This window comes from Spea bombifrons, chromosome 10 (genome assembly GCF_027358695.1).
Source record: "Spea bombifrons isolate aSpeBom1 chromosome 10, aSpeBom1.2.pri, whole genome shotgun sequence".
In the NCBI taxonomy this organism is placed as follows: Eukaryota; Metazoa; Chordata; class Amphibia; order Anura; family Pelobatidae; genus Spea; species Spea bombifrons.
The window spans coordinates 12,048,055-12,062,523 of record NC_071096.1 but is presented as its reverse complement, the minus strand read 5'-3'; the positions used below and the strand labels follow the sequence as shown (position 1 = coordinate 12,062,523).

General features: G+C 39.7%; 1 protein-coding gene across 3 annotated transcripts in view; it reads left to right on the top strand.

The window, feature by feature from the left end:
* Positions 1-14,469, top strand: part of LSP1 (lymphocyte specific protein 1) — a 29,618-nt gene that overhangs the window by 11,858 nt on the left and 3,291 nt on the right. For 2 of the 3 annotated variants that reach the window (XM_053448486.1, XM_053448485.1), the window contains exons 3-13: positions 6,342-6,482; positions 8,454-8,754; positions 9,607-9,710; positions 10,146-10,269; positions 10,551-10,664; positions 11,312-11,355; positions 12,156-12,237; positions 12,931-13,065; positions 13,222-13,320; positions 13,400-13,474; positions 14,205-14,286. In XM_053448486.1, coding sequence (XP_053304461.1) covers positions 6,342-6,482; positions 8,454-8,754; positions 9,607-9,710; positions 10,146-10,269; positions 10,551-10,664; positions 11,312-11,355; positions 12,156-12,237; positions 12,931-13,065; positions 13,222-13,320; positions 13,400-13,474; positions 14,205-14,285 — 1,300 coding nt within the window. In that variant the 3' untranslated portion in view covers position 14,286. Of the gene's footprint in view, positions 1-2,873; positions 3,193-6,341; positions 6,483-8,453; positions 8,755-9,606; positions 9,711-10,145; positions 10,270-10,550; positions 10,665-11,311; positions 11,356-12,155; positions 12,238-12,930; positions 13,066-13,221; positions 13,321-13,399; positions 13,475-14,204; positions 14,287-14,469 lie in introns of those variants that run through there. The other variant, XM_053448487.1, reaches the window with a different exon arrangement.

The following is a 14,469-nucleotide window of genomic DNA, read 5'->3' as shown; positions in this document are numbered from 1 at the left end:
ATCACGTTTGAGATTAAGAGCTGCATTTTTTTTGTTATTCTTCACCTAAATATACCCTGGCCTATGGCTAGCGTTGTGAAGAGAGAGGAATTTTTGTATCACCAGCCATGGGCTGGGGCCAGAACTGGCACTTGTACACATTTCATGTTTTTGTGCGCTGATGTTTGGTCACATTGAAACAGCAGAGCCAGGTCCCCAAAGACTAGGATTTTTGGTGGGGGTTTAGGCCATTCATCCTTGAAGGCTTCTGTGCGTATCCTCTTCAGAGGAGACCCTAGAAGATCCAGCCCTCCCTGGAGTTTGGTCTGGGAGGGAAGTAAGAGGTTGCCTTTCCCTCTCATTGGGAATACAGCCTCAGAAGAAGAAGAAGTTTGTTTTTCTTTACAGCCATGGAGGAGAGCATGGTTAGACCCGTGTGGAAAAAATTGGTTTAAACGTTATTCCCTAGTTTGCAAGAACATTTAACATTTCAACTCCCTGATTGTTATGCATTATAAAGGTTAAATCCCAAGAAGCCTGTCATGCAAGAAAGACCATGCATGGTACACAGGTAATGTGGACAATTGAGATGCACACACACGCACACACACATTATCACAGGAAGCACTCCCTGTTAAGAAGAGGAAGTGCACAAGGAACAAACCACTTGAGGTAATAGAAGGAGGTGGAATCTATTTCCTATTTTATATAATGTTTCCTGCAGTTTCTCTGCCTGAGTGGGGTAAATGGAAGTCCATTTGGACCCTGTGCACCAGCCCCTATTGTCTTGTGCCCTTAATTCTATTAATAAAATAAGAAAAAAATTAAAATGTTGCACCGCAATCGGCTTTAATATAAATTCTAAAATCTCTAAATCTCATGTATAACATTATAATTTTTTTTCTTTTTCTTATATTATTTTTATTAGCGTATATTATACACCAGTAACAAAATAACACAATACTGAAAAAATAGCTTGACAAATATATATCTGTGTATTATAGTCAAGGCTGTATGGGTAAACACCTTAGCAATAGCATAAAATTCCATAAAAATGTAACAAATTGACACAAAGTTAATATATAGCCCAATAGCCATACTTTGAACAATGTACGGTATATTAAACCAAAACTGTCCCTATTTGTCAATATCTTTGAAAGTGTGAAATGTTGGAAGGGATCAATGCATTATCGAGCAGAACGATGGCTGCATTCATATTCTGCAGAGCAGACTTTTTTTTAATTCATATTTAAGCCGATGTTACAATGTGATTCCGCAGCCCATGAAAACCTCTGCAAATATCTATCCACTTTCTTAATGCATATTGTATCATTAGTATATGTGGCGTCCCCCTTGGAAAGGCATGGGAGGCTCAGCAGAACTCACCGTATGCATTTGCCCCTTTGCCCGCCTCTTGCTGAATGCCATGTAATAATTGCGTTTGTCCGAACACTCATGGTATTGGTATAGATAGTACTGTTAGTTAGTTGATTGTAGTGGGTGTAAATGTCATGGGGGGGTCCAACGAGAACCCACGTACAATAAAAGCTCTCCCACTGATTCCAGAAGCCTTTTTCAGCCACTGGTTGGCTGCTTCCAGCAGCTTTTTGGTTTTATTTGCCATAATTACAGCAGTTTATAAACCACTCCTTTGTGCTCCTACTTTCTCATTTCTTTGGACCTTGTTACTCTGTCACTGTCTGTCTCAACCTCATTGTATTTGTAATATTATATGCTTTTATTCTAACCATATCTGCCCCCAATCTTTTCCTTTAACACCATGAATAATTCAAGTATACTGTAACAACGTCTAGTTATCTCCTTCATTCTCAAAACTACTTGCTCTTAGCAGCATGCTATATTCATCACGTTTACTATATCCATGTAATATTTAAATATATTTAAATCATGCTTCATTAGTACATTATTAAATGTCTATTGCTAACTCAGCATCAAATAAAATTGCCAACTATATATATATATATATATATATATATATATATATATATATACCAGGACAGGTTCAGGCAGCCCTGGTTTATGATCTAACTTAAAGTGATGCCCTAGTTAAATATTATTGGGACCAAACAGGGATTTAGATCCAAAAGTAGGAATGTCCCTCCTGAACAGGGACACTTGGGAGGTGCAGTAGCAGATGGCTTAAAGAAGATATTAGAATTGAGTTTCAAAAGAGAGGTCTTAAAAATCTGTGTTACACAAAAGTAATTTCTATGCGTTTTTTTCCCCTTCTTCAAGTTTCTGTTACTAAATATCGGACTGATCTTGTAAACTTGCGAGCAGGACCGTCTTCTCCTAATGTGTCGGTTCATCTTAGTCTGCCAATTCTACTTTTGAATACATGTATTGTGCTCTGTGTAAATTGCTGGCGCTATATAAATAAAAGATAATAATAATAAATAATAATTATAACAACAATAATAATAATAATAACAACAACAATAATAAAAAAGTAAATTCAAATATAATATAATATAATATAATATAATATATATATATAATAGTAAATGCACCTAGATTTGAGAACATAGGAGCAAAGGAACGAAAAAAACCCAGCAATAAATACAAAGGAATTTCAAATAAGAAAGAGGAGGTACATAACAGTGTTATAGAGAAATGCAAGAGGCAGTAGGTAGACAAAAGGCAGGACAGAAAGGAGGAAAGATAAGATAATGTAAGAGAATCAAGATGAATTTAGAGCCAAGGAGATGTATAGTTTGTAGGCATCAGGGGAAAGCTGTTGCTGTGATACAGAGACTCTCTTATATTGTTATTGAGGGGGAGATACAAACAGAGACATATTGTCACCCCCTCCCCTCACCCAAACACAGGGGCAGGGAGGGTCCAGCTTCCTCTTACCTCATATCATCTCCCCCTGACTTCCCAGCATAGGAGGAGGGGGAGAGAGAAAAAAAAATCAGGACTGTAAAACAAAAGGAGGGCAGGCAGCTGCTCAAAGTTCCTGAAAAGAGGCAGAAAGGGAACAGCAAGAGAGAGAGGAACCCAGGAGCTTCAAGAGAAGAGGAATAACAACAAGGAGAAGCCAAGGGAGATATCATACAAAGTTGTGGAGTGAAGGAACTAATACAAAGGATAGGAGGGTCAAGGAGATAGCTGAAGAGCTGCATGTGTAACAATGTCTACCTCACTCTTGAGAAGGAATTCAAGCAAGAAGAACCTAGAAAATCTACTAAGGTGAGAAAGGATCAAGACAGACCAAGGTGTGAGAGGTGGTAGAGAAGGTAGATATCAGAGTATGGGACATTTGAGATAAAATAATCTGAAGTGTGAACGAGGGTATAGAAAATAGGGATGGGAGAGATGATAGACCCTGGAATGGAAGATGGACCAAGAGTCCAAGGGATGAAGGACAATGTGAAAATAAAAATAGGGGAATGTGTGAAGGATAGGAGAGAAGACCAAGAGCATGACAAGCAAGAGAACACAGACCAGAAGACAATGGCATGTTTAGGAGAGAATGAATGAAATAAGGGGCTGGTGGGGTGGCAAGATGTGAAAACTGGAAGAAGAAAGAAAAAGGAACTAGATGTTGGGAGGATGCAGGTATAGTCTTCTGGCAGGGGGTGATGGGAATTGCAGTTCACAGCCACTGGAATAGCAGAGGCTGCTTATCACTGGGTTGAAGTAGAGGAATGTGATATGTGAGGGAGGAAAGGCACAGACACACAGAGCAAATGGGGCAGTGGGTGCGACTGCAAGTGGCTATTCCTCAATACCAGGTTGGTAGCATGGGCAAGGATGGCCTTGTTCTGTCTCAGTGTAATGGGAGTTGTAGTCCAACAACAGCTGGAAGATATGTTGTCCGTACTCTCTGTTGATGTTCATCACCTGTCAGTACTGGGCCAACTGAGATAAAGGTTAGGTATTCTGTAGCGAGGCGGTAACGGTGGGTAATACAGCTGCCAGCACCAGAACTTAGTGTCCGTCACTTGTGTTATCTGGGATGATGTGATTCGGTGGCGTGAGTTTCCGCAGTCAGTATAGATGTAGCCGTGTCAGAGCCGTGATGCATTGAAGCTGTGCGTGAGGTCTGTTTATACAGTCTAATACTTTTATAAACATTGAGATAATAATGTCGTGTTATAGAGTAGTCTCACAGGGTCAGAACGAAAAGTGAGCAATCAGTGACATGTAATTGTCTGTGGTAGGTCCATTTCTCATTCTGTGCTAGTTTGGCCTTACATTTGTGTTTTAGGTTCAAGTGCATCTGTATACTCATACTCTATATAATGGTCTATATGTAATATGTGGTTACTACGCACTATTAATGATTTTCCGATATAACGTTATTTAATGTCGTGGTATAGCACTCCCCATTCAGCTACATAAGCTCCGACCTGTTATAGCAGAGTTTTGTACCCAGTATGGTCTGACTGGCGATGATGGGGTGGCCCTGGCACTTTAAGGCCAGTGGCTGCCTGATGATGTAAGTCCGGCCGACTGCTGGATATGCGCGATTCCTGGGAACTTTGCTTTGACCTGACAACCTGGGTGAAGTGCCCCTTCTCTGGGTGACCAAGGGGAAACTCCGGGTCACGGGAACAGCGGCAAAAGTACCATGGATCCCACAATGTCGTTGGCAGCGACTGATAAGAGAGTCAGATTGGATGAGTATGGGGCTCTGTCAGCCAGCAGCCCACCAGGCATTTGCCCGATGTGCCAGATGGCCAGTCCGGGCCTGATACCCAGTGAATGGAATTTTGTTTAGAATATTGACAATTATGCGTTACAGTGCCATGAAACCTTGGTGTGCCCATAGATCATGAGTGCGCTACAGCAAGGTCCCTTTCTCCTTCAGTACTGTAGTGAATGCTCATATAGTGATTGTGTGTGAAGTAATGTATAGTTTAACAGAAAGTAACTCAGAGATGGCTATATAGGACAAGGCGTAATGACGTGTGCACATGGTACAGCTTAATAGCTATGTGGTTACATGTGAGTTGTGTTGTTGAATCATCCTGATGTGTTGGCAGGACATTGCCCCTCATCTCTTTTTGCAGTCGCAGAATTGTAGACTGTCCCGTAGCAGAGCATCATGTCCTTGAGATCTTCACAGCTACTTCAGACTGTCTCACCCCCGCTGTTCATCCTGTGATGTTCCCAATGTTCATTTCCATGCTACGGGCCACTGGGATAATATGGTATCCCCTGGCTGGTAAGAAACATTATGTCATCTGAATATCCCTTAAAACAAATAAGAATATGCTAAGCATATTCTTATTTTGTAGGAAAATCATAGATGGTTAGCACACAAAAGAACAGCTTTAAAACTCTAGCCAAGTGAAAACATAATCTAAGGACTGTCGATGGAAATTCGGGACAGTGGGTAGGTATTATACATTTTCACACATTTATACTCGCAAAAGGGAGTGTTTAAGAGTTGAATGTTGTCCAGCTTTCAAAACTGTAGCCAAACCTCAGTTTGTAGATATGAGGTTAATAGCAATGCTACAATGTTACGCACATTCATGAAAAAAAGAAGGAGTGTTTGGACAAGAGTTAAATGTCACTGCTGCCCAGCTGCCAATCTAAATCCCACTTCACACACCCAATACCTTGGGTATTAAAGAGTCCAAAATGAAGGGAGGAGTCCTGGCTGTCTGCTGGAGGAACAGCTGTGTATACCACAATATGCAGCCATCCCCAACATATGAAAACAGCTATCTCTACGAGGCTTCTAGTGTATTACAGTTTTCTACCACCTTAAAGGTCTCAATATTCTGTTTGGAAACAGACGTAAATATGTTTATAACATCCTCCCAAGGGATATGGTGCATGCAGCATATGATGGTCATTGGGCCTAATACACAACTTCATTGTGTTTTTTGTCTAAATGTGGAGTATAGGAGGAATCTGGCCCACCTTACCTTAGGGGCCTATGGCAGCTGTTCCTTCAGCACCCTAAACAGCTGCCAAGGTCCAGTGGAGGAGTGCGCTCCTGGTACCCAGCTGCATGCAGATCACTGAGGGACCATCAGCTTCATAGCCCAGGGTTCCTTTACATATAAAGATGGTCCTGTGTGTCAGTGTGTATTATACAACAGTCTTCATACCCACCCCCACCATCTCAGGTCTTGGGGTATGTGTCTAGAGGCAGGGAGGAGGCATGGTCGGCACCTATATAGCATTGGCCATTGTTGGCAGAGCTAGTCTCACATTCTTTTGTGTTTTGGAAGGTTCTTAGAGTTAAAGGTCAGTCCAGAATTGGACCTCCTTGTTTTTTATCCATAGACTGTAATACAACATCTGTTCTGGCATATTTATATATTAATATACCCATAGATGAAATGCTCACTATGTGCTCCTGCTGTCTTTTCCATCAGATTGACCACTCAGTGGAGTGTGGAGGATGAAGAGGAGGCTGCCAGGGAGCGGCGCAGGCGTGAACGTGAAAGGCAGGAACAGACAGGCAACAAAGGACAGGCGGTAGAGAACTTCACCGATGAGACCTCCTCAGAAGACCAGTAAGAGAGTCATTTACAGACAGCACCCATACACTCACCCTGCCTCCCGGTGACTGTTCATTTTAAACACCTGTATTCATCACTCACGTCACTCGGTCACAGAATCTCATCAGGGCCATACAAACCTTAATATTGTCCGTTCTTTATATAATACGATTCAATGTGTCTCTTATAGACCATGAGAGATGGCCTATTGACTAACTACGACTCCTGTGATCCATCAGCCTGTGGCCTATCTAGATTAACAAATATATTGGGGGCTGCACCATGGCTATATACAATATTTTCCCGGCATGAATTCATTATAACGGTGAGTCTGTTACATGGCTTTAGTAGTTGCAGTTTATGAACACAAAGACTGTACCCTGTACATCTACACTGTTATAATGATATTTATTATTTTCTTGGACAATGTTTGACGGCGATCTCGTCATTAACTATCCTTTACATCTCATTCCATACAACGTTCTTTACTCTCACATCCGCCATCAAATTTATACTTCCTTACATGGTTCCTCTCTCTGAGAGCACTTCAGACTTGTCACTTCTCACTAATCCAGAAAATATCCACTTCTGTGGCTGTTTATGCAAAATCTCCCCCCAAAAACAAAACAGGTAGAAAAATGTAATTTTAACTTGTCGACATATACACAGCGCCAGCTATCTGTACAAACCACACTCCCTTCTGCGTTGTCTTAGCTATATTTTTCACAAAGCAATTTATGGGATTCAAAATTGCAATATTGATAAATGTAACTTACTGATACATTTACACTGAATTTGACGGCAGATAAGAACCATTCGGCTCATCTAGTCTGCCCATTTTCCCAATATAAAGAACCTTATTAAGTCCTTGGTCTTGTCCTAGATTCAGGATAGCTTTATTCCTATCCCATGCATATATAAATTCCCTTACTGTATTAGCCTCTACCACCTCTGATTGGAGGCTGTGTTTATTTTTCTACTACCCTTTCGGTAAAGTAAAACATTAAAGACAAGAACAATCCATTTAAATTACACAATCTAATTTTAGAATACATTTTTGTGGTTTATTCACTAAAGGGAGAGTTGTGTTTCCTGTGAAGGTTGAAAGTCTCTTTACACATTGAATTATGCCTTATACAGGACTAGCTCAGACCTTCTTGGTGGACATACCTTCTCGTGATGTCCCATTATAAAGAATAATGAAGTGAGAGAGTTAGAACCTCAACTCTCCCTTTAGTGAATATACATGTGTGTGTTTTCTTTGCACGTTGTGGAACACTGTGATAAACTCATAGCATGTATGAGCTGCTGGAGAAAGGGGGAAGAAAAGGGAAATTTGGGTCCCAAAGAGAGATGTTAAGGAGGCATGGTCACAGCTTGCAACAGGGCATCAAAAATAATGGTGGTGAAAAATGAGGGGCAAGGCATGCTCAGAATCAAGAAAACAAACTGTAAAATAATAGCCACAAACGTACAAACATTATAGAAGGGAAAATTAAATATAAGAAGATATGGCTTTTGAGTGAAGACAGAGATGCCGCAGGAAGACTCTGTGACATTCTACATGTTGGAGAGTCTTGGGATGACCCTCTGACGCAAAGAGGAAACTCTGAGGAAGTGTCTCCTCAAGATGTTAAAGAGTACTTCATGCCATATATAATATCTGTGAAGAATTCCTTGTTTTCCTAACACACTAATACATCCGCTACATCTGTGTGGGTAATATTTGAAACAGTTCTCGAGTAAACTTCCTAATGTCATTGTGCAAAATCTGCATTACACTTCATGTTAATGGGAAAAAAGTCTATTTTCCACTTAAATAAATGGCGCAACTTTTGCAGTTTTATGATCACATTTGATCACTTTTTACCGACTTAATAAAACATCCTGGTTCCTGTTGTTTTTCATTTTAGTTGGATACACTGTACTCTTTTTAAGATTTAAGACTTGCTGAGTGTGTTATGTCTTCTCTTTTTTGGTTCGCAGTGTGGGATTGAAACCATCTGGTCCCTGGGAGAATGAGGAAGATGAGGGATTCAGTGACTGGTCCCAGAAACTAGAGCAGAGAAGGCTTCAGGGGGCATGTTATGTGCCCAGAGATGAAAGAGAAGAGCCAAAGGGTGTAGAAAACCAGGAGAATGGCTACCTTAGAAACACACAGGACGAAGAAAGCCAGGAAACTAGAGCAACGGGGGAGGAGGAGAACGAGGATGCAAAAGTCCCCAATTTAAAACGGGAGGAAGAAGAGGAGGAGGATGAGGGAACATCCCGATGTGAAGCATCAGAGGTATATATATTACCACCGGCACCCAAACTTGAAGAAAAATTCCTTGCATCATATTTCTAAAAGTGGTTAAAACTCTATTGAATTTTAATGCTACACAATCAGAAAACTTTAGGGTGATTATGATGCATACAGAGCCAAATAACTCACAAAGAAAGTATTTTGGATACCTTCTATGGGAAAAGAGACAAGTTACAACAAGAGAAACAATTATACTTTAACATCTCAGAGAAAAAAGGGTTAGACATGACTAGTCATACACTTACTTTCTTGGTCACAGTTATGGCCAGCAGCACATTGGATTTGGTATCACTCAAATCACAGTTTCACATTTTAGAGAGTGAAAAAGGTGCATACTTGTGTGGTTGAAGACATCTAAGGGTCATGCAAATACTCATTTTGGGTTATTAAATCCATGAGATGGGACAGGTTGAGAAGGAGTCACCTTTAGCAGCAAAGATCTGTCATTGGTAACTCTAATAGACAGAGACAACAAACCTTTAGACACACACTCTAGAGCAGCGGTTCTCAACCTGTGGGTCAAACGACCCTTTCACAGGGGTCACCTAAGACCATCGGAAAACACATATTTCACAATATATAATTACATAATTTTATGGTTGGGGGTCGCCACAACATGAGGAACTGTATTAAAGGGCCGCAGCATTAGGAAGGTTGAGAACCACTGCTCTAGAGCATTCAAGATACAGAGAGGACTTTGATTTTTAGAAGAGAATGTAGAGCTGGTTACATCTCCTTCTCATACAGCCAGGTAAACAAGTGAAATGTGGGACCAGTTTCCTTTAAAATCCGAGGGATACAATGTTAACCAATGTTTACTGTGTTAATTAACAGCTCATTAATGAACCTGATCAATACACCCATGAGCAATACAGCCCAGAACCCTGTTCCCAGGAAGTGCCAATCTCTACCAAGCAATGGTCAAGGTACCCGACAAGGTACGGTTCTAAAATTGCAGCCAATCGCTTCCAAGAAACACCTGCTACCCAAGTAATATAGGATTATGGTGTCTGTAGCCTCGCCATTCGAGTTCCCTTGTCATATGAGAAAAAGTATTAATATTTATTATTTATCGACATAATAATGTGTTATTCTTGTGTTCATTTTTTTAAGCACAGGATGCTATTTCTTCATAACAAATGTAAATCAGACAGGTTACAATTTTTTAAGGGACCCTATTGTGGTGTCATTATCAGATTTTCTTGTAAACACACTAAATTACTGTGAAGCCATATTTAAATCAGTCATCAAATTCTATGTACAAATGTCAATGTACATACAGAATATACATAGGAGATCATGTGTCCTTATGGTGATTGGTCATTTCAGCAAGTTACACTGTTTCCCTTTCTTATGGCGTTCTCTGGTTCTAGAGAGTATGAAGAAGATGAAGAAGAGAAGGTAGAAGGCAGAGTCCCAAATGCAACAGCGCAAGATGATAATGCAGACTATGACAAGACAGAAGAAAGAAACACATCATGGGTATCCAGACCAGAGGTAAGGGGGATGCTTAACCCAAGAAACCAGTTCTATAGCGGAATGTATGGCTGTCACTGGCGTGATGACTATAAGTAATATTAAATACTGCATTAACTTATCAGATTGGATGTAAATATATTCAATAAATACGGACATTAATATAGTGAGGTATTTAATTTAATTTACAAATGGGGTGCAATTGGACCTTTATTACGCTTTTTTTTAATATTTTCATTTTCATGAGATCTGTGTGGATGTTGTATAATCAGGTGATTTATTTAGTAGTATTTACTATACAGATACATACAGATTTGGCCAGTGACAGATGTGTAAGGGAAGAAGAGAACAGACGCAGGCACTCGGTCAGTAGCAACGGGGAGGAGTGTGAAGGCGGCATCACAACAACTATTAAGGTAACTTGATCACGTAGACCCGCATCGAATACATTCGAATAGGTACGACGTAGTTCCTGCTATCCAGTTATCAGTGTTTTTTCTTAACATCTGGACAGCCAACCTACAGCTCTCCAGGTGTGCATGATGATTCATAACAGCTGTCGGCCCTCTAAGGGGTACGCTCACAAAGGATAAAGATGAGTCAAGCTGAGAGTTGAGACGAGTTTCTCGGGCTGACTCATCTGAACTCGGCTGAAGTTGTGCAACCTGACTCTTAACTAAAGAGAACTGGACTGTCAATGAAAGCTCATCGCATGGAAATATGAAAAGTGATTCTGGTGCAGAGATTTAGAGTGATTTTGTTTCCAGATCCATCACATTGGTTGTTTTGATGATAAATCCAAACTTTTCTCAATTGTTATAAATAACCCGTAATCCTCAATTTTTATCTTCCCTCTGCTGCCCTTCTCTGTTTAGTCAGCATTGGCTTGATACTTAAACCCAACACTTGGTTCAGTTGAGCAAGAGCAGAGGTGCAAACTGGGGCCGAACTAACTGAAACTCCTCTTATTGGTTTCGCATTTAGTGTTTGTGACACTTTGCTTATGTTGTTGTCAGTCTGACTCTTGGTCAAACTGTTTTAACCTTTCTTCTCTGTCTACTAGGTATCAGAGATGGCTGAGAATCTTAGCCGCACCATTGAGAAGAGGTATGTAAATGGAAAGAGCTTAATCCCCTACCTTTACAATCACCGCTCCCCTCCCGCTTAACGTCCACTTTTTTATTTAAAGTTTTGACTTCCTTTCACAAGCGAATTTTCACTCCCGATTCCTCATAATGAGATTTTTGGTTGTAGTTCAAAGAAACGTTTCTAATCCATCTTTCACATCCACTTAAATCTCTCATAAACTCTTCTGGTTTTTTTTTTCTATTCCATTCCCTCATTCTTAACTTTAACTCTTTTAGAAGAAAAAAATATTTAAGTGCACAGAAAAGAATATTTTTTATTTAACATTTTTAAAATAAGAAAAAAAAAATGGAAGGGAAAGGTCCGAACACAATATAAAAGGGGAAACATGGAGACAATTTTGTTACATCATCCCTAAGACAATAGAAGGTGTGTGGGTTTTCATGGACAAAGGAAGTCAAATTTGTCCATACATAGGACAGAATAAAGAATATTCATGAACGTCAAACGTGGAGAATGAAGATTCAGCATTTTTGCATAAATATACTATAAGTATCTTATTAAAGCTAATACATAGAATATACTAACCTAATGAAAAAGTAGAGATTGGCTCAATAAAAAGACTCTTGGGAAAGACTGTTCTATGGGAGTAATGTTTGCTGCAAGCCATTATATTCTATTTGTTTACTTCTATCATAAATCTGCTCATTCTTTAACAAACCCCAATAACCGCAAGAACCTTATTTAGACAAAACCCAAACTCTGTGTATTAGGCCATTCTCATTATTTTATTTCCTCTCCCTTTCTTTCTATGTTTCTAGTAACAGTATAAAGAAGAGCGACCCCCCTCTTCTAGTCAGCAAGATTGATGAACGCCTGGAGCAGTATACACATGCCATTGAGGTACGTGCTCGTAATGCCAATGGCTAAATGAATATGGAGTCTCCTTCCCGGCTAGCATTGTATTATCTGTGCTGGAGAGATTTATGGTGGGATGGGATTTAATCTTCTGTTGTTACACCAAATGTTTTTATATGTGACTTCACTGCCATTGAAAGTGATGCTCCCAGAATAATCAGATGACTTGTGTCTGCTTTGTCTCCGCTGCAAACTGTCTCAAATCACCCTCCTAGTACCGCTTTATTACATAGATGGTTGAGAGTTGACTCCTAAACACAATGTGTAGCATCAAAGAGATGTTACTTTGAAATGATAAAGTCAAAATTAGAGTTCAATGAGTTGTATAACTAAACAGTTGAACATTTGCACAAATAAATCAGGGAGATCACTTCCAAGGAATCTTCTGAAAGTATTATGCAGGGACATCTTTGCCCTTTGGATCAAACACCAAGCTATGAAGTGAGGAAACAAAAATGTTCAACTCTTCTACAAACTCCTAAATGGACTCTCACAATTTGTAACTATTTGTAATTTTAGTTTGTAAATTTAAATAAAAAAAATGAAAATTAAAATGTATATTGACCTTAAAAAGATTCTAACAATAATCTGTGCTGTGTTAAGATGAATTGGAATGAAAATGTTTGAGGTTGCATCACTTTTGAAAGGTAAATCATAATTTATGTTGTTTGCTCCCAGGTATCTACCAAACAACCGCGGTTGGCTCGTCAACCATCTTTAGAACTCCTGAGTCCTGCAGAACCCGTGTCGAACAAGAAGAATCGCTGGGAGATAGGCGAAGTGGCTACAGCAGCCAAGCCATCCCCATCCAAGGTATTGAGATGGAAATATCACTTAATGCCTTACTCATGCTGACCATTCAGAATATGTATTGAAAGATTATACATTAATTATGATGCCTGATGCAATACATCATAAACTAGGTCACCCTACTTTATGGAATTTATTAATTAGTTATTATGCATGCAGGATACAGAAGGGATCAACATTGCTGTGTCAGATCTGATCAGTCAGTGGGCTAAAGGAAAGCCGGATCCTGACAGCCACCTTTCCCCTACCAAGCCCACGGTAATATACCTTCTGTGAGTTTGAGCATGTGAATGAGGATTTTTATCCTTTTAACCTTCTCCTTCTTTCACCTTCGCAGGAAGTAAAGCCTGGAGATGTATTGAATAAGAAGAGTCTGTGGGAGCAGGGCCCAACCTCCGGATCAGTCGCCAAGGTACGATTCATTCTTTCTCTGCAGAAGGTACATGTAAGCATTGGTACTTTACCTCCGCTCCAGAAGCTGGGAAAACCCTACTATGGCCAACAAAGAACGTATGAATGAAATGTTTTGTAAAAGTATATGTGAAAAGGCTCTTTGCCATTTTCCCAGCATTTTTATTAGATTACAAATGGTTAAAGGGGCTTTTGCACTACATCGTTACAAGTCACATGTCACGGCTATATTATTTGGAAAAAATAAAATCTGATAATGTATAATCTGAAATATACTCCTTGAAACACCTGAGAATGAATGAAGGGACAATAAAACATTAGAGCACTCTGCAGTAATAAAATAGTTTTATAGGGAAAAAAGCACTTTTATCCAGCAACACACTCTATAATGTATCATGTTCACATGTCTCGATGCTGCACATCCCGTTCATCACCCACCCACCGGTACTGTTTGATATTTCAGAATGATGCATGTATGGTATTTTCTTAAAGGAGAAGGATGACAGTCAGTATGATATACTCCCACGACGCACTGCTTCTTTTTGTGTGTAGTTTAATTTTTAATGGGCTTTTAATGGCGCACTGAGTATTATGGACTGCATACATCTTACACCTTATTTTTTATCCTATGTTCCCTTTAAGGCATTTAGAACGTATTTGACTATAGTTAACTCCAGGGTCATTTTAACATTTTGGAGGCCCTCTGACCTTTGACCCTCTGTCTCTTCTAGAGTTCCACTGCTAGTAAGAAATACAAGTTTGTTCCAATTGGACATGGAAAATATGAGAAGGTTTTGGTGGATGAACCATGAGGTGAGTAATGATCTTCCAAATGTTTATTCTTCCATACTCTATGAACATCCCCACTCCAATCTTGTTTTTTGGTTTTCTTATAGTTCTATTTTTCTCACTATATCTCCACATTTGAAATATTTAGCTCTCCAATTGTTGGCTCTTGCACTCTTATCAACCCCAGTCAATTGGATGCCTGAAAAT